The 24,441-nt window shown below is 49.3% G+C and overlaps 1 protein-coding gene across 1 annotated transcript; it reads left to right on the forward strand.

The window, feature by feature from the left end:
- Positions 1 to 9,893: 9,893 nt before the first annotated feature.
- Positions 9,894 to 22,816, forward strand: LOC144278313 (omega-hydroxyceramide transacylase-like). Its single transcript, XM_077839579.1, has 6 exons — positions 9,894 to 10,095; positions 16,038 to 16,270; positions 18,127 to 18,192; positions 20,036 to 20,245; positions 21,812 to 21,872; positions 22,560 to 22,816. The coding sequence occupies exons 1-6, from the start codon at positions 9,894 to 9,896 to the stop codon at positions 22,814 to 22,816; spliced, it is 1,029 nt and encodes a 342-aa protein (XP_077695705.1).
- The last annotated feature ends 1,625 nt before the right edge of the window (positions 22,817 to 24,441 follow it).

The raw sequence follows: 24,441 nt of genomic DNA on the forward strand, positions 1-24,441 counted from the left end.
TGGCTTTAGAATCACTGAAATCCACGCAGGTCTCGGTAGCAGGAGGGCGGAGGGGCATTTAAGTGGCTGACAGAATGGGGGGAAAGGCTGAGATGTGGGGCATCTACTTTGAATGTGGGCTTGGGGCCCATCTGAATATTGCTCTGCCTCACAGCCTGGGGTTAGCTGGCACGGGGCCGCTCAAGATGCAAATCTCTTGGATATCTTGCCCTGATTTCTTGATTGAGGGCCTGGTCACTTGTGATCATTAAGGATCCCATGGTATTATGGAAGGGCGGATTCTGGGTATTACATTTATCTAAATTCCCCACCCCAGTTTCAACCAGAGAAGAGATTCTCTTCACCCTAAAGCGACTGCTGTGCAGGGTTACTGGGCCAGAACATCTGGGATGTTACCTCCCCAGAGGCCCAGGAGAAAAGCCTCTCCCCCTGCCCCCCGCACATACCGCTGGCAAAGGGCTCTGGGTTCTTGTTGCGCTTTACAAGAGCAAAGGCTTTATTATTCTTAAAGAGTCCCAAGGGGTTTGAGGATCCTCTTATTTCAATGAGTGTTTGCCCTCACTAATCCTGCTTTACACGGTGCCAGGGGGTAGATTATAAAGTCCGCCAGGCATTTAATGAATCAATTAGTTCTAAAGTCCATGCTGGTAAGAGGATGATGACAAGATTGTGTCTTATATATATTATGGCATCGAACCAAGCACGGACCTATGGCAATATTGCCCTCGCCAGTAATTATAGCTCTTTCTCAGGCACAGCGGGTACACCACCGAACGATTCGGCTCGTTTCAATATGATTTGGTATGAAAAATAATAAAATGCACTGCAGTTGGAGAGCCATGACACTCAGCAGACAGGGGAATGAGACAGAGACGTGCAATTTTAACCCGTTAGTTACTGGATTAACATGCTGCACAGAGTATAGAGCGTGTTGGGAAGGGGGACAGGGTGCTAGACCAAGGGGGAAAATGGTAAGAGGAAGGAATAAGGGAACAGAAAGTGTGGGTGAAGGGTAGGGATAACAGTGAAGAGAGAATAGAAGGATGATTATCTATCACCCCCATACACAAAGGCCATCTACCTATCCGTCCGTCCTCCCCATACACACACCGATCTACCAACCAACCAACATCCCCATACGCACACCCATCCATCCATCATCCCCATACACACACCCATTCATCCGTCATCCCCATACACACACCAATCATCTACCTACCAACCAACATCCCCATACACACACCCATCCATCCGTCATCCCCATACACACACCGATCTACCAACCAACCAACATCCCCATACACACACCCATCCATCCGTCATCCCCATACACACACCGATCTACCAACCAACCAACATCCCCATACACACACCCATCCATCCGTCATCCCCATACACACACCGATCTACCTACCAACCAACATCCCCATACACACACCCATCCATCTGTCATCCCCATACACACACCCATCCATCCGTCATCCCCATACACACACCGATCTACCAATCAACCAGCATCCCCATACACACATCCATCCATCCATCATCCCCATACACACACCGATCTACCAACCAACCAACATCCCCATACACACACCCATCCATCCGTCATCCCCATACACACACCGATCTACCAATCAACCAACATCCCCATACACACACCCATCCATCTGTCATCCCCATACACACACCAATCTACCTACCAACCAACATCCCCATACACACACCCATCCATCTGTCATCCCCATACACACACCGATCTACCAATCAACCAGCATCCCCATACACACATCCATCCATCCATCATCCCCATACACACACCGATCTACCAACCAACCAACATCCCCATACACACACCCATCCATCCGTCATCCCCATACACACTCCGATCTACCTACCAACCAACATCCCCATACGCACACCCATCCATCCATCATCCCCATACACACACCCATCCATCCGTCATCGCCATACACACACCAATCATCTACCTACCAACCAACATCCCCATACACACACCCATCCACCCGTCATCCCCATACACACACCGATCTACCAACCAACCAACATCCCCATACACACACCCATCCATCCGTCATCCCCATACACACACCGATCTACCTACCAACCAACATCCCCATACACACACCCATCCATCCGTCATCCCCATACACACACCGATCTACCAATCAACCAGCATCCCCATACACACATCCATCCATCCGTCATCCCCATACACACACCGATCTACCAACCAACCAACATCCCCATACACACACCCATCCATCCGTCATCCCCATACACACACCAATCATCTACCTACCAACCAACATCCCCATACACACACCCATCCATCCGTCATCCCCATACACACACCGATCTACCTACCAACCAACATCCCCATACACAGACCCATCCATCCGTCATCCCCATACACACACCGATCTACCAACCAACCAACATTCCCATACACACATCCATCCATCCGTCTGTCCCCATACACACATTCATCCATTCACCATCCCCAGACACACAGCCATCTATCCAACCATCCATAATCCCCACACAGCCATCCACTTACCAACCAACATCCCCATACACACATCCATCTGTCTGTCATCACCATACACGCATCCATCCATCCATCCATCCATCCATCCATCCATCTGCTTGTTACAATGCCCAATGAGAATCTAAGGGCTGATAAAGTGCAGTAATATGGGAGGGGCGCTCCAGTGGGTTTATGGATGGAAACAAGTGCTGGCGGCAGTGAGCGGAGAATAGGAGGAGGCAGGCATGGGGAGGAATCAAAGCACCAGTACAGACTGGTCCTTTTACCTTTACGTCCCCCATTCGAAACCAGCCCATGGTGCCAATGGCTGAAAGCGGCTGCTATCTGGTGGCTGCTCAGTGGCTCATGGAAATGACGGGGTGGATTTCAATCTGCTTCCCTAGTGAATGGACGCTCACACTACAAACCACCACTTCACCGACAGCCTCATTACAGAGGCCATGGGCTTAATGGGCAGGAAGACCGAATTGTCCATTCACCGTCCTTATGTGTATTACAATAGTGCCTGCGACCCCGGCTGAGATTGGAGCCCCATTGTGCAAGGTGCTGTACAGACATCTAGTAAGAGACAGACCCTGTTCTGGAGAGCTCACAACCCAAAGAGAGAAGACAGAAGACAGACAAGGGCTGTATAATTACCCTTGTTTTGCAGAGGAGGAACAGAAATCATAGAATCATAGAATATCAGGGTTGGAAGGGACCTCAGGAGGTCATCTAGTCCAACCCCATGCTCAAAAGCAGGACCCATACCCAATTAAATCATCCCAGCCAGGGCTTTGTCAAGCCTGACCTTAAAAACTTCTAAGGAAGGAGATTCCACCACCTCCCTAGGCAACGCATTCCAGTGTTTCACCACCCTCCTAGTGAAAAAGTTTTTCCTAATATCCAACCTAAACCTCCCCCACTGCAACTTGAGACCATTACTCCTTGTCCTGTCCTCTTCCACCACTGAGAATAGTCTAGAACCATCCTCTCTGGAACTACCTCTCAGGTAGTTGAAAGCAGCTATCAAATCCCCCCTCATTCTTCTCTTCTGCAGACTAAACAATCCCAGTTTCCTCAGCCTCTCCTCATAAGTCATGTGTTCCAGACCCCTAATCATTTTTGTTGCCCGTCGCTGGACTCTCTCCAAGTTATCCACATCCTTGTTGTAGTGTGGGGCCCAAAACTGGACACAGTACTCCAGATGAGGCCTCACCAATGAGAAAGCACCAGGTCACACAGAATCAGGGGCAGAGCCGGGAAAAAAACCAAGCTTGCGTGCCTGAGTCAGAGTCAAAGAAGCCCCTGCCCATCAGGACTGCAGTGCCCTGGCAGGGCGCAGCACGGGTCAGTTTGCAACGCCCCTGCCTGCGACGTACTCGTTCTGCGGATGGCAGACTCCAGCCAGCTGTCAAACCCAGCCTCCTTTGCCGGCATGGAATGTACACAATCACACAGACGGATACAACCCCTCTTTCCTGTCCCTGCCGCAAACAGCCTGATGTGTCTCTCCTAATGGAATAGGAGGCCCAGCAGAGGGCATTTCACATCAGAATCAAAAGGATCATTGTCACTATTCCAGGCCAACCCGGCATGCCCCCTTGCAGGTGGGCGTGGTGTTGGGGGTGAGCCCTTACCTCACCCAGGGTATCAACAACCCCAGACAGACTGTTAGATGCTACAGTACCTTTTGGGGTGGGGCTTCACTGGGTAGCAGAAAAGCCAACGCAGGTTATAAACAAAATTTTCACCCCACCATCTCCAACGGATGACCAGGTTGTTCTTAGTCCATCTGTCCCCCACCTGAGGCCATTGCTCGCCTCTATCCAGGCTCTTCCCCAGGGGCTCTCTCGGTTTTGGCCTTTGCCCCTGGTATTAAACCTCTTGCCTTTGCTGGAGTAAGATCCTTCTCCAGAGTCCAGGGAGGTCTGCCCACTGTGACTTTTCTCAAGGGACAGCGGGGTAGTCCTTGCCAGCCTGGACTTCCGGCCAGTGTCTGGGAGACCCCCCTGGCTAAGACCAGGCCTTCTCAGATACCTGCCAACTGCAGTCCTCCATCTAGGAGTCTCCCCTTCTATGAGCTCTTCTTACCAGCGCTCATTCTGGTGGGTTCCCCCTCTAGGGTCTTCTGACACAGCCCTCTCCTGGGAGTGCCTCTCCACACCACCTTCCCGTCTCCCTTGGGAGCTTCCTTCTAACTGAGCTTGGGCACCCTTTATTAGGTCCAGGTGCTCACTTACAAAACAGCCACCTTGGGCAGCCACCTCCCAGGTGGGGTAGAGTTGTCAGGCATCTGGTTCTCGACCAGAATGCCAGGTCGAAAAGGGACCCTGGTGGCTCCAGTGGGCACCCCATAGCCCACACCCCCAGCTGGAGCCCGCACCCTATACCCCACACCTGAATCTCTTGCCCCAGCCCAGAGCCCTCTCCCGTATCCCGAACCCCTCATTTCTGGCCCCACCCAGAGCCCGCAACCCCAGCCCAGAGCCCTCACCCCCTCTTGCACCCCAACCCCCTGCCCCAGCCCGGTGAAAGTGAATGCGGGGGGGGAGAGCGAGTGACAGAGGAAGGGGGGATGGAGCAAGCCAGGGCGAGACCTCAGAGAAGGGGCAGGGCCTCAGGGAAGGGGTGGGGAACGGAGTGGCACAGGGGTGTTCGGTTTTGTGCAATTAGAAAGTTGGCAACCCTAAGCTGGGGCCGTCATAAAGCAGTCACGAGCATACAAAGCCCTAATCCCCCATAAAGGGCGGCAGCCCCATGAAAATCATGTTTGAGAAAAACAAGACCGATGTAGAATTTTCTACTCAGGACAAATAGGATTTTGACAAATATTAGACACAGTTAGGACATGTTCCTGGTTCAGAGTTCTGACCATCTTTGGCCGTATGCAATTGCTAGTGAGCATGTCAAATGCAATGCGCATCTCCTTAGCAAATCTGTAGTACAGCAATCTTCCTTTTTTCATTGAAATCACAAAGGCCTGCATTCTCTGGATCACTGAATAGAGAATACTGACATCCCATTTCATATTTTTCTTCATGGCAATTGCAAGTGAAAGGAACATAACGTGCAAATACATTTTTTCGCCCCAAAGCGTTGAGCTATTAGGGAATCCGTTCTACAGCATTTCCTTGGGTCTGAATCAAACACAATGAAACATAGAACCATAGAACCATAGGGACGCAAGGCACCATACCAGGGCAAGTCACAGGAAGGGATGCTGTACGATTTCAATTCAGCTGGGAAAATAGATCTGAGAATCCGGCCAAAGGACAGTCCTGATTTTACGTGCATTGCTGAGGGGAACCATGCACGAAAGAAGCCATGCACTGAGCTAGCAGGACTTTTCATCCACCGAAACAAACAACCAAACCAAAGTAGGCCCCCACGTTTTCAAAAGTGACTAGAGTTTCTGGAGGCCTCCATTCCTGGGTCACCCATCTGATTTACAAAGGATGGGTGTTCAGCACTTTCTGAAAGTCAGGCCCCTTTTTAGGCCTATCAAGTTAATCCTCCCAAAATTGTGACGCTCAGAATCCCTGGTCACTCTTGAAAACATAGACTGTAGTTTGAGCAAATCATGAGAAGACTTGGGAAAGATCTGTTGTCGGAAGCAGGTCTCCTGATTCTGTTTGTCGTGTGGTATTGCCCCCCCCCCCGACATCATGAGATTGGCTTAAAATCATGAATTTAAAAAAAAATTATAATAAATGATGGGTTTCAGAGTAGCCGCCATGTTAGTCTGTATTCGCAAAAAGAAAAGGAGGACTTGTGGCACCTTAGAGACTAACAAATTTATTTGAGCATCAGCTTTCGTGAGCTACAGCTCACTTCATCGGATGCATAAAGTTGAAAATGCAGTGAGGATGTTTTATACACACAGACCATGAAAAAATGGGTGTTTATCACTTCAAAAGGTTTTCTCTCCCCCCACCTGGATTTGTGCTGGAAATGGCCCACCTTGATTATCATACACATTGTAAGGAGAGTGATCACTTTAGATAAGCTATTACCAACAGGAGAGTGGGGTGGGGGGAGAGAAAACCTTTTGTAGTGATAAACACCCATTTTTTCATAGTCTGTGTGTATAAAACATCCTCACTGCATTTTCCACTGAATGCATCTGATGAAGTGAGCTGTAGCTCACGAAAGCTGATGCTCAAATAAATTGGTTAGTCTCTAAGGTGCCACAAGTCCTATTTTTCTTTTTAATAAATGATGGGTTCTTTTTGTTTGCCTCCTGTACTTTGAGCCTTAAGGATGCACTTGGGTCAAATTTTCAAGCTATTCTCTGCAACCAGGAGGGCTAGAAACTTGCTTTATTTCCTCCCCCCCCCCCCCCGCCCCGGTGGAAGCTGAGATTATCAACAAATCGGAGCTGAAGCTTTAAGAAGAATGCTAAAGATCACCAGACTCCCAATAAGAATCATGAGAGTTGCCAACACGGGCCGAGGGTGACATATAAGGGAGATAAGCCTGATAACAACAACTGCTTTTTAGGTGCAGAGAAGAAGAGAGCTGATTCAACTTGGGGTGCCACATTCGGCAAAGCATGGGCCAGCCCCTGGGCAAAAAGCGGAGGTTGTACATTCCCGTGGACACATCTCCTGTCCAAGGACAAGCCACGATTACAATCGCTGCGCTCCCCTGCTAACTCAGAAGGTGCCGTTTTTGCAGAGTTCCTACTGAAGAGCAGAAATGCACTTTAGCTCCGTACCATGAGATCCCAGCCTGATGAGAAGCCGATGGAAAGATTCCCTTTGACAGAAGCCCTTTTGTTCTGTTTTTGTACAGCATCCAGTGCAATGAGGTTCTGATCCACAACTGGGGGGCTCCTAGATAGTACTGCAGTACAAATAATAAACCACAGGTTTTGGATCGGGACCGGAGACCCCCTGGGAAGCAGATGAGGGAGGAACTTGACCCACTGTTGGTAAATAAGATCATCCTCATTTTACAGAGGTGAAGTGGCCCAAACCAGACCACGCAGCCAGAGTTAGAACCAGAACCCAAGCATCTTAACACCAAGTCTTATGCTCATTCCACTAGGCAAGGCTGCCCCAGTGGACAAAGCAGGCAACTGACAAACTGCATCAGCAGAACAGCCAGAGTCCCCGCGATCAAAACAATCCCTAGAACATGACCCAGATAGAGTGAAATTCATTCACCGCAGCGCAGAGGGCCAGTGCATAGTCCGGGCACTACTGAAGTTCCACTTAAATTCTAGTCTGAGCATTTAACGTGGGATTTCAGCATTGCGGTGGCCCGCTGCGCGGGGCTGAATTTCATCTCTGTGGAATCATGGATGCTACCACGCCCACCCAAATGCTCCAAATCTAAATTTAGCTCAGTACATGGCATTTTGTACTGCACATACTTAAGTGATTCATGTCAGTATGTGATAAACTGACCTCAAGTGATAGCCCCAGCAGAGCTCTTTGATGCATAATCTCCTTCTCCCGGGTCAATAAGGCTCCAGAGAAACACAAGGCAGAAGAATACGTTCTTTCTCCAAGCCTAGACTCGTTTAAGAGCAAAAACATGCCAGCGGTCCTAATGTGGAACTGAATTTGTACGCAGTAGCTACCCAGCACAGTAAGCAGTGCAGGTGAGGTTAAGACATTATTGGCAACGTGCTGATCAGATTCAAAATGCCTCCCTTGTAAACTTGCTTCCAACTTCATTTCCTTGTCACAAAAGTCAATTTAAAATGGCACATACAACCTGCTTAGACTAAGCATGTCATAGCAAGGCTGGCTGGAGATTCAAAGAGGCAAGTGCCTGCAATCTGCACAAGAAAGGCTCTCACTGGATTCATACTCCCATGGCTAAGCTTTATGGGAGCCATGTTCCGAAGTGTTTAGCATCTCAAACTCGCATTCAAGCCTATGGGAGTAGAGGGGCCCTAAATCCCACCCAGAAACCTCCCAGGGCCAAATACTGAGTTGTGCTCCAAGCGGCACGGGCTCAGGGTCTCGCAGGATTTGGCCATTGCGTCATGTGGCTGCAGGAACAGAACTGAGCAATCAGAGAACGAACATAAAGACTATTCATTGACTTGTGAGGAAGCTCCAGGTGCCACAGAACCATCTTCGTAGTTCCCACGCCATCCTCAAATACAGGGCACATGGTTGTAGGAAGACGAGTTGGCCAGGGAGTGCTGCATCTGTCTACTTGTGGGCTGCCTCAGTGGCTCCCTGGAGGGCCCCTGGCAGCTGGTGCGAGTTAGAGCAGCTCTGAGGCTGCTCCAAGTTGCACTTGGGGAAGTGGCCCATCACCTGGCATAAGCCTCCCTGGCATAAGCCTGTTCTGGCTGCAGATGGGCCAGTCTCCACAATCTGGGCAACTAACTTCAATGGCAGTCAGACTGGGGTTTGGAAATAGACTCTGCAACTGACTAAACTATTTTCATTGTCCACGGTGCAACCACTGATATTAAAAAGGACCAACAGAACCAGTGATAAAGGCCATTAAATTTTAACAGCCTTTTCAGCTTTAATAAACTATAGCACGGATAGCAACACTGGGAATGGAAGTTCTGATATTTAAACCTGACAGAATCCTGTTGAAGTGATATGTAAAGTGCACAGTTGGGTGGAGAATTCAAAGAAAATGGAAGTCTTTGGAGGTTGTGCCTTTATAAGAACAAAGTAACAGGCTCAAGGTCCATGTTCTCAGTGTATACAGGCATTGCACTATAGGGTTAATTGAGCAAGTTTTCAAATAGAACATAGCACACCCTTCTGTGTAATCCCTTGTGTAACACCCACCAGCTCTGAGCACTTTGAGCAAATCGCTGCTTATTCGGCACTGAGCTGTTCCTAAGACAGGATTGAGGAAGAATCCAATTTAGAAAAACACTCTCGAGGAAGAGCGGAGAAAAGCAAAAAAGAGGAAAATTTGAAAGAGATGCTCAGAAAAAGCCAAGCTAGGGCCATGAGATGCAGGAGACTTCACATGCTCTAAAAGGATGCGGGCTGTGGGAAGACTTATGAATTATTGTTTTAAAAGGAGCTCCTTACTTAAGCCAGGAGCGTGATAGCTAGTAAGAGTCTAATCTAGCTAGAGCTGCTTTGATGTGGGGAGAGAGTTTTATTTTTAGCCAGAGAGGTAATTAAAGCAGGCATTGAATCTGAAAACATCTTGGGGATCTGTCACAGAAGGGCAAAAAGTGCATCTGAGGCATTCGTGTGAACCGCGAAAGGAGCAGTGAATGCGTCAGAGATGAGCAGAAAGAGAGCGGGCTCGGAGTTCATTTAGTAACAGCAAAACCCAACATCCAAGTTACGGAGCTCCTGTCAACTAACAAAACCACGTCTCTGCAGACTGAGCAGCTGGGATGGCTGAAGAAGGCCGAAGTGGCACCAGCCCCCCTTTCTCTCTTTCTTTTTCAGGCAGTGGTTTTCTTGCACTTTACCAGATAGGGGTGGTCCAATCGCTCTTGGAATTGGCACCTGAAATACTCAAATCAGCATCCAAAGTTTATGGAGCATCAGCTGGGTCACTTATCGCTGCAGCAGTGGTGTGTGAATCTAGCCTAGGTAAGGAAGGCTTTGGTTTATTCCGTGTATCTGTTTGTTAATAATAATCATAATCATTATGAAAACATGGATTTTAATGCCAAGAAAGGATTGGAAAGGAATGATTTGTATGATAATACAATAACTAATAACTTAATCGTACAGCAACAGGGGACCGACAGGGCCAGATCGTCAGCTGGCAGACTAGCTGTGTTTAGGTCAGTAGTGGTACATTGCTTTACGTTAGCTGAGGATCTAAACCATTGTTCTTCAGTGGGAGCTCATGGGCCAGCTCCAGCCCCCAAAGCCCTTCCATTTGGCCCACTGCCAGCCTTCTGGGAAGTAGCAGAGCTCTCTTCCCCTCCCCTCAGGGGCCTAGTCTATCCATCCCCTGGCCTCGGAGAGGGGGCTGAAGAACCCCAAAAAGAGCAGAGGTGAGGCTGGGGGCCCCACAACTGATGAGAGGGCTGGGCAGATAGCGGGCTAGAGGCAGGATTGATGGGAAGTGGGCAGATGCAGTTCAGTTTAATTCCCCTCTGTTTACCATCATGCCACGTACTTAATTAAAAACCTTTCCATTTCCATTTAAACACCTTGGAGCTAGCCTGTGTTGATACATTTCGACTTACAGCAGTATGCTTTTAATCAGGCGTTCATGCAGACACAAAGCGATCAGTAATTGACGTGCTTTCCTTAGCTAGCGTGGCTGCTTTCTGCATAGCCCTTTTCCAGAAAAAAAGATGATGTGAAGGAGTTATCAAAATCTCAGGCAATCAGGGAAATTAGACGTTCTTTCATTTCTTGTGCGTTTTAAATTTACTTTAATTTCATAGCTTTAAGAGTAGAATTAATATTGACAGCATGAAGTATTAATAGCATTATAGTCTATTTGTATAATTGCTTGCTTATAAGATTTCATTGGAATATTGCCTATGGATACCCAGCTTTTTATTTTGAGATTATTAAATACAATCCAGCACATCACTCTTGAAAGCTTGCGACCCCTGGCTGCTGGCCGACTCCCAAGAGAGCACACACCTCCCCCTATCTCCTGCCTAAGCTCCAGAGCGATTCATCAACCGGGGAAGATAATCGTTTGGCTGCCTACGTTGCCTGAGGGGACCCGTCCAGTAGGCATGCTCAGAGGCTGCCTACTGGAGCGGGCCCCCCCATAGGTGACTTCACACTTAACAGCTGTGGCGGAGGAGAGCCTTCGTCACCACTTTTCGCCCCGGGGTTAGGGGCCTCCCCTGGGCGGTGGGAGACCTATGGTTCAGAAGGGATTTGAACAGGGATCTGCCACTTCTCAGGTGAGCGCGCTAATCACTGGGCTCGGGGACAGTCTAATGGAGGGGGCCCCTCAGTCTCTCCTGTTGAAGTGATTGCACTGTGGAGAAATGGAAAGGCTCATTGGAACGGGGGACTGGATCCTGGATCACCCACAGCCTGGGTGAGTGATTGCATAGCCTGGTGGTTGGCACATTCTCATGCTTGTGCTCTCACTCTTGCTCTCACAGAGTTATGCAGGCTACAGAGAATAGCCCAATGGTTAGAGCAGCCACTTGTGAGGTGGCAAATCCCTGTTCAAATCAATGCTCCCTACCCCGGAGGTGGAGAACACCTAAATCCTTTTGAGCATTCAGCCCTAAATGCTTCCCTGCTCAGGAGAAAAGGACACACCTTCCTTTCAGAGTAATACAATGCCTTTTCCAGTTGCAACACCCTAAGGGTACGTATGGACTGGAATAAAAAGCCCACAGCACAAGTCTCAGACCCTGGGTCAGCCGATTCAGGCTCACAGGGCTCGGGCTGCAGAGCTAAAAACTGCAGCGGTGACAGTCCCCTCGCGGGGTTTCAGAGCCTGGGTTCCAGCCCGAGCCCGAAGCTTTACACTGCAGCCCAAGCCCTGTGAGCCTGAGTCAGCTGATTTGGGCCGGCCCTGGCTGTGCCATGGGTCTTACTGCAGCATAGATGTGCCCCAAATCCCTGTGATCTTGTAATGTAAGGGCTTGATCTTGCCCCTGTTTAAGAAACAGCAAACGTCTGATTGGCATCAATGGGACCAAGAGGAGCAGCCCCTGGGTGATTTGTCGATCTCCAGGTGCTGGTTTTAGTGTAGAAATTAAGGGCGCTATGTTAAAGTGCACTAGGGAACGTTTAGTTCACACCAGCAAGGTATACACGGACGTGTGAATATGCACTTTAGAAATCACACCCATGAAGTGCATAGTCCTGCCCCATGTGGACACACCCCAAGCCTTGCTGCTTTTAAAGAAATTTTTAAGGCAGAAAAAAAAAAAGCATACCCATCTATGTACCAATATCTTAGCTGCTGCTTGTAAGACAGTGGTGCCCGACAGGCACATTCCCGGGCTTGCAGGGGAAAAGCTACCACGAGGAAATCTATAGAGGAGGCAGCTGTAATGGTTCAGTCCAATAGCGTCCTGCAGCTCACAGGTCGTCCCGCTTCTGGGCAATCACAGCCAGTAGCTCTGGCTCCCAGAGATGAGTTTGGAGCCCTCTTGTTTAGTCAGGCTGCAGACTAAAGGAAAATCCATGCCGCTCTGTTTTATTATAGCAAAAATCACAAAAGTTTGTCATTTGGTTTTCAAGCAACTTTGATTTGAAATTCCGCTCCATTGCCTCCTCGCTTGACCCCGCAAAGCATTAGTTGTTATGTCACATGCCCAGAATATCTGCTCAAACATTTATAACTGCTCTTAGTTCCTGGGTTGCTCCAGTGCCTTCAGGACACGAAGATATTTTTGCTCCATCCAATCTGCCTGTCTGCCCGCCCATCTTTCTAGAGCAATCTCAGGGGTTGCTGCACTGGGACAGCCAGAACACAGCCCCAAGTGAGCTTTGTTCTTGCCAGATTAGGCCCTAGTCCTGCAAAATCTTGAGCAGGTGGCTCAACTTTACACATGTGAGGAACCGCCTGGATGCCGGTGGAACTGGTGCATGTGCAAACTTCAGCACGTGCAGAAATCTCTGCAGGATCATGGGTTGAATGTGCTTCCGGCCATACGTAAAATAATCTAGGGCTTGAATGTGGGCCCAAGGTTTGTTGAATTCCCAATGATCTCGCTTCTGCGTGGCCAGATAGCCAGATCCTAATCTAAAGCATCCTGCTTCAGTGTGTGAGGCAACCTCTAACTAACGGATGTCCGGAAAAAACTTCCCCTGGGGGCAAGTTATCCCATTGCTTACTCCCGAAGAGTTTCTTGCACCTTCCTGTGAAGCAGGAGACAGAATCTTGACCTAGATTGACCCCAGGTCTGATCCGGTCTGGCAGTTCCTAATCTACAGGAGCCGCAATGCCAGTCCTGAGGTATTCATCTTATTCACGGCTTCAGTGGGAGCCTGCCTACATCAGGACCAAGTATATAATTAAGCTGTAAGCAGCCGCATGCTGGAGCTGAAAGGCCATCAGCCATTCTTCCACAGCCTTCTCCCCTCTCTCTCTTCATGCTGCTGAAAAGGGACAGTGCTCTAAGACCAGGACTGGGAACCAGGAACTCCTGAGCTCTGATATTGACTCTCTTGGGCAAGTCATGCCCTGGCTTTGTGCCTCAGTTTCCCCAGCTATCAAATGAGGATGATCCAGTCCCTATCGGCCTTGCAGGGCTGATGTAATTATTAACGGCACCTTGTTTCCTCCCATGTGAAGTGGGGAATGATAATATTTATCTATCCTCACAGGGATGCGGTGATGAATAGTGCAGAGCCCACCCCTCCCTGTGATGAGAGGTCATGAGGGAATCACAAGAGGATCCTCTCACAGAGATTTCTACTCCCTGAGCCACCCGAGTCAGGATTTTACCAGAAGACAGCATGATCTGACTGAAACAGATCGGTGGCACCACGCCCGCAGTTCCCCACATTCACTCAGCTCCTCTGCTAAACTCACGACCCATCTGAGCCTCCCGCTGAAACAACAGGGCTCAGCTAGATTCTCCTGAACTGTTCCAGTCCCAGCTGTGCCAGAAATTGCCCTGTGTAACTTCTCTGGTCCTCAGATTCCCTGTCTTCAGACTGAGACTCACGTAGAGATGTGAGACTGTGCTCCCTAAGAAGGGATGTGAAATACAGCTCATCAGGGGCCAGTCCGTGCAAGAGGCAAACCTAGAGCACACGTTCTCCTGGTGTTTAGCCCAGTGTCCTGCCTCTAGGCCAATGGGTACTGTGGGAGGAGGAGACAGATCCATTCTGCCTGTGCCTTGCAGGAAGCCACAGCTCCATTCGGCTGCTTTGAGATGATGCCGAGGCTCTGAGGGGCCTGGCAGACTGCACAATCCACTAGGACACAAGTCTGCAGTTTGATAAAACGTTCCATCATTGTGCAAACCCTCATGGGCCTCTGATTGTCACTTAAAGGATTATTTCCTGTGGTTTATGACTGGGCCAAATTTGGATGAATTTTTTCTGGGAGAGCAAAAAGCCACTTCTGCGACCTCAGGGTTTTTCCCCTGCCAAATGTCACCTTCCTTCTCCAAGCTGCTACGGGTATGTCTACATTTTGAGCTCTCTGTGTGTGTGATTCTGTGACACAGAGGCTCTTAAGTAAAGGGTCCCCTGTTCGACACAGACAACTCTTACCTCAGACCTGAGAAACTCACTACACCAAGCACACGTCTTACAGGATATTTCTCCATGAAGAGTAACGTGTAAGGTATCCACAGAAAGCTCGTCACTTGTCAAGACTCATAATCTTTGCAAGATGTACGTACCGGTAATATTTAAGGGACTGGGAGTAGAAATTAGTCACCAGGGGACAATCTTGGTGATGGTCCATTTAGGCAGGAATGAGTTGCCTCCCTGCCCTGTTTAGCCCATGATAAGCTCAGTTGCTTAGCCTTGGCAATACCAAGACTTTCAATGGAAAACCATCAGAGGTAACTGCGAACAATCAAAACCACTGGAAGGTGAAAAGGGAACCTTACAACAAGACAGGGATTCCTCCTGTCTGTGAACAGAAGCAAAAGACTGTTTCAGTATAACACAGAGGAGGGAGACGTCCTCTGAAGCCATACACTGAGGAAACCCCTTGTGGAGAGGGGGTGTTTTCATGAATGTTGATAAGCGTAGACCCAGGTTTGCGTTTTATGATTTTGCTTTGTATTGTAACCATTTGTTTCCAGCACTTTCTCTCTTGTCTAGTTAAATCTTTACCCTTTCTTAAATACACTTATAACAAAATAAAGGTACGTGCCCGCAAGTACTGTGTGTTGTACAGCAAAGGTGGTTTAATGTAAAACTGGACCTCTGGGGGTGGAGGATCTGGGATTTCTGTGAGCAGCCAGCATCAGGGGCTGCATATCACAGGGGAACATGTCAAAGGGACTTGGGGACCGGGGTACGCCTATTGCTAACCCACAAGGTGAAGTTGGGGCTGGCATAGCTCAGAGGAGAGCGCTCGAGGGGCTGAAAGGCTGGTGGTGTCAGCGAGATGACACCCAGGCAGGCACCGAAATGATTCCTTCTCGGTTGAGGCAGGGGATAACAGGGTGACTTTCAGTCCTGGGTGCCCCGAGACTGCCATGGAGCCCCAGCTGGAGGGGACATACTCACATTAGCTCTCATGGAGCTTGATGAGAACTCTTGTGGTTACATCTCCTCAGGCTGGAATTCCTGGGAATCTCCCCTCCCCACCAGTGCAAAGTGTAGACATACCCTAAGATGCTACCACTGCTCAAAAGGACACCAACAAATAATGAATGTTGATTAAACTGCCTGTTTGTCACTAACTTCTTTCTCAAAAACGGCTGCTCTGTTGTCAATCAAACTTTCTGAAAATATTCCACTTAGGGCAGAGAGTGGGCAATTTCCATCCAAAAGGTTACAGCTCTACAAAACGATACATGACTGAAAACACAGGGGTATCGCGTTGGGCAATCTTAGGACTATTGGGCCTTTAAGGAAAGCTGGTGATAAATGACCTCTGTTTTCCCTCCCTTGATCAGAGGACCTAAAAGAATCTTTCCATGAAGTGGTGAGAGATGCCAGGAAAACAATTCTCGGCCCTCTGTCTCCCGGGTGCAACACGCTCCGCACCATACAGAAGGGATTGTACAAGATGTTGCCAGAGAACTCTCACCAGGTGGCTTCGGGAAGGCTGCATATTTCCCTCACCCGGGTGATGGATGGACAGAATGTCATGGTTTCCGAGTTCAGTTCGAAGGAGGACCTGATTCAGGTAACAGGGGTGGTCTCCTCTCTGCTGAGCCTGCAGTGAAATTAAATGAGAAAAAAACAACACAAACTGAGTTCAGGAGGGAGAGGTGAAGTCCATGGAGCTTAGCTCAACGTGCATTAACAGGCAGAGGGAGGAGAGAATTCCACCTCTGTCCTGGTCCATAGATTCCACCCTGGTCCTAGGTTCAGAAGCAGCATATTAAGTTACGAGCACCAGACGTGGCCAGAAAGTAGCTCTTATTGGTACCTGCTCCTGGAAACAGCCTGTTCTGGTGTGTGCTAACTGTGGGAGAGGTCCTCCAGGCTAGGTGTTCCTAGCGCCCCTTGTTGTCAAGCTTTCTAACCTTATCGCCGGCTGCGGCCTCTGCCTCCCAGCCATGGCACATTCCAAACCTGGTCCCCCATTCAGGGTGACTGAAAAGTCTAAACAAACCCAGTCCCCGTGTCTATGGGCCTTTATGTTGAGGCCTCATTCCCCTTGCAGGCTGCCTCTCTCAGTCCTGAGGCTCATACTGTCTCCTCTGTTGGGGAAGAGGTAGGGGAGCCCCGGCCTGCCCTCTCCTCTGGGCGCCAGCCCAGGGACCCTGTGTAAGGCAGTTCAGGACCGCTCCTTCCAATCACTTGCCACCTTCCTGGGCTGCTCCTACCTTCTACCCACATCCCTCGCCAGAGTGAAGATTCCATTGCTCCTGCTCTGTGGTTTGGTTGTCTTGGGGGGCTCCTTCCCATCCAGCTCCTAAGGAGCTTCTGCAAATCTTTCTGGCTGCTGGGTTGTGCTCCATGGAGTTGCCCCATCTCTCCTTAGGACGTAAATCCTCAGCCCCTTCCCTTGGAGCTGGGCTGCCTCCCAGACAGCTACTCCAGCCCTCCTTAAGGCAGTAGTTTCCCCGAGCTGCTCCCCTGGAGCTGGGTTATCATTCAGGGCCGCTGCAGGCCCTCAGCCAGCCTCTGCTCCAGCTGGCCATTTCCCCCCAATCCGCCTTTTTTTGGCTTTGGGCTTGGAGAATCCAGCAGACCACGTGTGCTGCTATATTCCAACAAGCGGCCAGAAGGCAGCCTATATGCTAGTCCCTTTCCCCCTGCTCATCCCCAATAGGTTGGGAGCGCTGCCCTGCCCACTCTGCAAGACTCCTGATCCCAGGCCCTTAATCAAACAGGGATGGGTTTCTCTCCCCCTATTTACCCATAGGACCACTTCCCTCACCCACATTGGATTTAATGCTGTTCTTAGCAATGCCTGTCCTGATTTAAATACAGATTGATGCATCACCGAGTAGGCCCCAAGATCCACCCCACATTTAAAAGTCTGGATTAGAGCTCGTCAAAATTGTCTGATGAACATTTTTCTGTTGGAAAATGCCGATTTGGCCACATTGAAATGTTTCATGGGAACATATGGATTTAGCACAATTTGCGATGCAAAATTATCAAAACGTTTCATTTTGATAAGGCCAAAGTGCTTCGTTTAGACGTTATCATTTCCACCCCTGGTTTTATGATAGTCTAGTATTGAAATGAAGCACTTTGAACTCCCTGGAACATTTTGTTTCAATAGGGTCGTTTCGATATTTCTGAACCGAAAGGTCGGAAATTTGGTTTCGCGGGAAATTTGGAATGTTGGCTTTTTGTGTTGGGATGAAAGGACATTTCTGACACGTCAGAATTTCTCCCAGAATGAAAATTCCAAGTTTTGACCAGCTCTAGTTTGGCTCCAGATCACAGTATGTCAGCCCCAGTTTATCTCCGTAAAGAAGCCTGAATCTCTGGGCAATAAATCCAATCGCTTCCCAACTTGGGGAAGTTGGGGGGTGAAGTATGCTCTTCTGTGACCCTTCTGTGCTTCTCTTCTCCTCACAGGCACTGATCTGCAGCTGCTTTGTTCCTATCTATTGCGGATTCATCCCTCCCTCCTTCCGAGGTGTGGTGAGTGCTCTTTAGCTAATATTCCAGGGGATACGCTTTTTATTCTCACCAATCTATTGCCAGATGCTGCTCTCAGACATCGCTTCATAAGGCCAAATCCTCAGCTGGTGTAAATATGTGTTGCCCCACAGACTTTTGCCCATTTACACTAGCTAAGGGTGGATCCATTCCATAGATCTAAAGGCTGCACTGGGCCATCAAGTCCAACCTCCGGTATAACCCCAAGTCACTGAATTTCATTCATGAATTCCCTGTGGTGGGTGTGACCGATAGCTCCAGGAATCTTGCTTGCTTGTTTCAACAACTTTTAGTTTGCTCTGTTTCAGTCGCTGTGGCTTCGCACCCTTTTGATTTCGGTGGTAAATTTCAGGGTCTCTTGAATCCTGCACAGAGAGGATAAAAGCCCAAATGTCACCAGCGAGTTGAATTCAGCTCAGAGCAGTCCGTACAGAGTTCCCTAGGGGGCTGGATGTGATTGTGCCACGCAGAAATTGCCAAAGCCAGCATGCCAAAGCTACAAAAAAGCGCCAGACGCAGGATGTTGCCTTTAAGTAGCAGCTTAAATTCAGAGCTCTCATAGTGCTCTGTCACGGGTCTAGTATTTACAAGCTTGACAAACAGGCTCATGAGTAGCTGGATATATCTGTGGAGTAGCTGGGATATTCCCTCCCACGCAGGCTAAAGCCTTCACGAGCTGCCCTGTTGCAGCTTGACAACAAGCCTTTAATAATCACCACCGATTGTGTCATCATGCTCATTGTAACAAGCCAGTCGCTACCATGGTGGCTGCTGTATAGTAACCTGTGTTTTTTAACTATGGTGGGGTTTGGTTTAACTTTCTCAGCCATTCTCATGTCCCACTGGCTACACCTCCCATGCAGGCAGGCCCTGGACTCCAGTCAATAACTCTCTCTCCCAAGCTGCTCCTCTCAGCTCTTGACCCATGGCTATGTGGGGAGAACGTGGCTGTGGGAGGAGGGGTGAAGAAGCAGGACAGGTTGGGGGAATAGGAAAGGTTCCAAGTAGGGGCAGGGACTAGCTCCTCCCAGGAATCCAGACCCCATTACAGACCTTTCTTCCCTCACTGGCACAGTGCACCCCACGATTATCCATGTAACGCAGCAAAGAAAACAGTTCAGCAAAGCGGCTAGCCCTGAAGGCGCCCCAGAGCCTTAAGGATTCACGGGATGTTCAAAAAATAGGTGTGTATTGCACTTTGCTAGCACTCCCCATACAAGGATTACAAAGCTCTTTTACAAGCAAGTAATGCATTCAGTCTCCCAACACCCCACGGGTGGTAGGCAGAGAGCATTATCCCCCGCTGTGGTACCGATGGGATAAGTGACTTGTCCAAGGTCACACAGGAAATCTGTGGCAGAGGCAAGAATAGCTCCCACATTTCCTAACTCCTGTTCCTGTGCCTTAACCACAAGCTGATCTTTTGCCCTCTGGGATCAGAGATCAGTGGCCTGGGATTCAGGAGGCCCGGGTTCTTATTCCTGGCACTGGCTTGCTGGGTGACCTTGGGCAAGTCACGTCACCGCTCCCTGCCTCCGTTTCCCCAGCTATAAAATGGGGGTGATGACGCTGCTCTCCTTTGTAAAGCACTTTGAGATCTATTGATGAAAAGCACTAGATAAGAGGTAGGGATTATTATACATGCTACTAATTTGCAGATCCCCACTGAGGTGGCAGGTACCCTATTCAGACACCCACATGTAACAAACAGCAGGCCTGCATTGGTCCCACGATCACCTGTCCTGATTGCTGCGACGCTCCTGACTACTTTTAACTACGATCGTCTCCAAACAAACTTCCCTGTTGTTTCTACCCTGTACCCCAGCGCTACGTCGATGGAGGTTTCACTAACCTGCAGCCGTGTTCTGACCTGGAGACTGTGATCACGGTGTCCCCATTCACGGGCGAGCTCGACATCTGTCCCCGGGACTGCCCGGCTATCTTCTACTCTTTTCAGATCCTTAACAGCAGCATTCAGATCTCAATGGAAAACCTGTGCCGGTTTAGCTATGCTCTCTTTCCACCCAGCTACCTGGTAAGTGGTCCCTGCCAATGTACCCCAGTGCTTCTCAATCGTCTTACCCTCAGGTAGGTTCCCCCCTCTCCAGATTTTCCCAGGATCGTCCCTTTTTCGAGGTAGCTGTCCCAGATGAAATATTTCAGAGTAGCAGCCGTGTTAGTCTGTATTCACAAAAAGAAAAGGAGGACTAGTGGCACCTGAGAGACGAACCAATTTATTTGAGCATAAGCTTTCGTGAGCTACAGCTCACGTCATCGGATGCATTCCTGCATGAATGCATCCGATGAAGTGAGCTGTAGCCCACGAACGCTTATGCTCAAATAAATTGGTTCGTCTCTAAGGTGCCACAAGTCCTCCTTTTCTTTTTCCAGATGAAATAGCCTTTGAGCTGGTACCTGTACCCACTGGCGGTACTTTTATCAGAGCCAGCGAGCTCGGAACCACCATCCCATGCTTTAGGGTTTAAATCGATCTCTATTAGGGATTAGGCTGAAACCCTCAAAGGTGTGTGTGTGTGTGGGGGGGGGAAGATTATCCCACATCTGCTATTGTGGGGTTCTTACACCTTCCTCTGAAGCATCTGGGACTGGCCCCTGTCAGAGATGGATACTGGATGGAATAGAACGTGGGCCTGCTCCAGCCTGGCGGCCCCTACGTCCCTACGCTGCAGACGATGGGCCAGAACCTCAGCTAGCGTACTCAGCCTAGCCCCACTGAAGTCAATGCTAGTTTACACCGGCTGCGGCTCTGGCCCAGCACACATCTGCTGCTGTGCCACCCAACCAGGATTGTGCCACACAGTCCTGGGATTGATGTGCACCTCCAGTTCTGGATGCCATGGGCCTGATCCTCAGCTGGTGTAGACTGGCATAACTCTTGGCAACATCACAGCTGCCTGTTCTCTTGCTCCCCATCAATTCTGCCCTCACATCCATTCACCCCCCGCCCTCCACCTCACCTCTTCCTGCCGCCCCGGGATACTTCACCCCCCTTCCCAGACCTGCACCAGGGTCCCCTCTTCCCCTCCTTCTAGGCTGGGGGTAGGGGTGGTCCCAGGGGTTCTTCTCCCCCACTCCCGCACCCCCTACTTTCCCAGGCCAGGCACGGGGGGGGGGGAGAGTGGGAAGGAGCAGAGGTGCTGCCCCTGTTGCTCACTGGAGGAGAAGGGGGAACATAGCTGCCCTGATCTGGTGGGTTTTTTCTGCTCCCTCCTCCCCTCCAGTGCAAAGGGCTTTGGGGGAGTTGAGGGGTAGCTCTGCCTGTTTCCTGCAGCAGGACAAGAACCAGAAATTGCAATCTGATCGGCTGCTCTACCCCAGGAGGCAGGGAAGTGGGGAGGGCAGAGAGGGTTTTCCTCCAGGCCACGTGCCCCTCAGTGACCAGCTTGAGTTGCAGAAGTATTATTTGCCGGGTCTGTGGCCCCTTTTGACCAGGGACCCTTTAAGCACTGAGGATCTGGCCCCAGATATTAATTCCCCACATGGCGTATCGAACAGCATTAGAGAAGACATGACTTCTGCCCCTAAAAGAACACTTCCTGCAGCTGGAATTCTTTCTGATGCCAGGTGCTTTCCTCCACAGGTCCTGAATGAGTTTTTTTCTCGAGGGTATCAGGATGCTGTCCTTTTCTTACACAGGAACAGTAAGTGTTACCCCGAGCCTGTAAACAGACAGGAGGCATTCTCTGTATGGCATTGACATGCAGGAGGAACGATAAAACACATGGTTTCAAATCCCCTGCAACTCCACTAGTGAGCAATAAAGGAAACGTATCTAAATGACTTGCTTCTCACTAGGCTACTGGAGACATCTCTCTCTGTTCATGTTTATTACCCTAACCCTTTGTCCTATAAGACCTACAAGGTCAATTTGATATGGTTGGAGACATCTCTCTGTTGTATTCTCTGTGACCATGGCTTTCCATGACAGCAACGTTCCTCTAGAACAGTGGGAACTGTCCAGCAACAAAGGGAGGCTTGTATCCACAGGGAATAGAACTTCCACAGGAGCCTATGGAACTCAGTGCCTCATGACATAAGAATCAACACTAACCGTGGTTTTGCTAAAGCCCCAGGAGATGTGGGTCAGAAGCTCAGACAAACCTGCTGGCCAGGTGCACTTAGGCTATGAGGGGGACATTAACAAAGGTACGGCAGGCTTCTAGTGAAAGTCAACAAGCCATGAAAGTCGATGGGAACTAGGTGTCCTAATGTTTCCAGTCTCATGAAGTGTCACCAGGATCTTCCACATAATCCCCTGTAATTAAACATCACTTAGTTTTACCTGACTGTTTATGAACAGTTTTACCCTTTGTCGTCATGTCTCATAGATGCCTCTGGTATCAATTATCCCACCAACACGGTGAACTTCCAGTTTGCCAGTTTGCTCAGTAAAAATGACTTGTCTCGAGCCAGTGAGGAGTCGTCATGCCAGAACCCAGACGCAGTGGGGCTGGAATCCAATGGGCCAGCTCCCAGGGACCCACCCCCCAAGCAGGCTACTGCTGTGAGCGGGACACTCAATGGAACAGACCAGAAAATACTGCAGCAGCTGCCCTCCCGCCAACACAAAGGTAGAGAAGTCTGATTTCTTTCCTCCTGCTGGGTTTTCTCCAGCTGAGTAATGGTTTGCCTGGGATCTGTGGGGTGGTGCTGCAGGAAGGGAAGGGATGTGTGTTTGCTTTGTATTGGATGGGAGGGATGGGAAGGGATTCCAGGCCTCGTTCAGTGAGGCGAAGGCCTTTGAGCCCAGCAGTCCAGTGGGGTTTTTATGGCTTTACTATGTCTTTTATATCTGCTTCGCTGTGCTTGAAATAAAGCAGTTAAGCCATTTTTTTCGATGGACAGATGCCTACTAAATATCATTACTGAGCCAAATCCTGAAGCACTTACTTACGGGACAATTCTTGGGACACCTTGGACAGACAGTCACCTTGCTACCTCCTGTCTCCACGGAGAAGGTGTCTTCCTTGTGGTGGCAGGGTGTCAGTTACCTACCACCATCAGCCTTTCAGCCCCCCGAGGACTCTCCTCCAGGCTACGCCAGCCCTAACTTCACCTTGCAGGTGAACAATAGGTGCACCCTAGTCTCTGAGACCCTTTGACTCATTCCTCCATGATGTCCAGCCCGTGATGCTAGATGCTCACAGAAATTCCAGATCCTTTGCCTCCAGAGGTGCACCCTGTCCCATTTTACCTTAAACCACCCTTCCTGCATAACACACAGCACTTGTGAGCACGTGTAACAAAATAAAAGTAGGTCTGGTTAAGAAAGGGTACTAGAAACGAGAGAAAATGCTGGAAACAAATGGTTACAATACAAAGCAAAATCATAAAACGCAAACCTGGGTCTACACTTATCAATAGTTCCCTCTCCTGTCTCATAAAATGAGATTTCCCCTCAAAGTTTAGTCTGTTGCAGAGCTGGCTGGTTTCACAAGAACCAGGATCCAAACGTTCATGAAAGCCTCCCCTTGCTCCTTAAGATGTTTCCTCAGTGAATGAATACAGAGTGCCTTGGCCTATGCTCTGTTAGTCTTTTGTTTATGTTCATAGGCAGGGTCAACCTGTGTCTTTTTGTATCTTTCAGTGGTTTCCATTGTTTGGAATTGTCTTTGATTATTTCCCACTGAAGTCTTGGTTTTGAGTAGGGCTGAAAAATGGAGCCTTGCATTGCATCAATGGCTAAGCAGGGTGGGGTGACAACTCCCTCCTGGCTAACTGGGCCATCACCAAGACACATTATCCCCTGGTGACTAACTTTCCCTCCAACTCCGTAAAGCAGACTTTCAATATAAATACATTATCCTTTAAATATCTTCCGTACATACAGCTCACACTGATCATGAGTCTTGATGAGCTTTCTGTAGATATCTTCATGTTACGCTTTGTGGATAAATATCCTGCAAGACGTGTTTGGTGTAATAAATTTGTCAGGTGTGACATGAGAGTTGTGTGCAAAGAACAGGGGGAGGAGCCTTTGCCAAGGAGTGTCTGTGTCACATCTATTCAAGCCAAACTTTCATTGAAGCTTGGATGTGTGCACAGATATTCGAGGGGCCAACAAAGGACGATACCGCTGAGAACAGCTGACCTGTGGCTCCCCCCCACTCAACCTGTGGTTATCCAGTGGTGGTGGGTGGTGGGGTCAGGAGCAATGGGGGAGGGTGATGCTACGGTGATGACACTCATTTTGTTGTCATGGTCCCCATT

Source organism: Eretmochelys imbricata, chromosome 21 (genome assembly GCF_965152235.1).
Source record: "Eretmochelys imbricata isolate rEreImb1 chromosome 21, rEreImb1.hap1, whole genome shotgun sequence".
In the NCBI taxonomy this organism is placed as follows: Eukaryota; Metazoa; Chordata; order Testudines; family Cheloniidae; genus Eretmochelys; species Eretmochelys imbricata.

Bases quoted from the DNA above. Each gene is read 5' to 3' on its own strand.
- LOC144278313 (XM_077839579.1), top strand. From the start codon at position 9,894: ATGGCTGAAGAAGGCCGAAGTGGCACCAGCCCCCCTTTCTCTCTTTCT. The intron at 16,271-18,126 runs GTAACAGGGGTG...TTCTCCTCACAG, and splicing joins CGAAGGAGGACCTGATTCAG to GCACTGATCTGCAGCTGCTT. The intron at 21,873-22,559 runs GTAAGTGTTACC...CATGTCTCATAG, and splicing joins CCTTTTCTTACACAGGAACA to ATGCCTCTGGTATCAATTAT.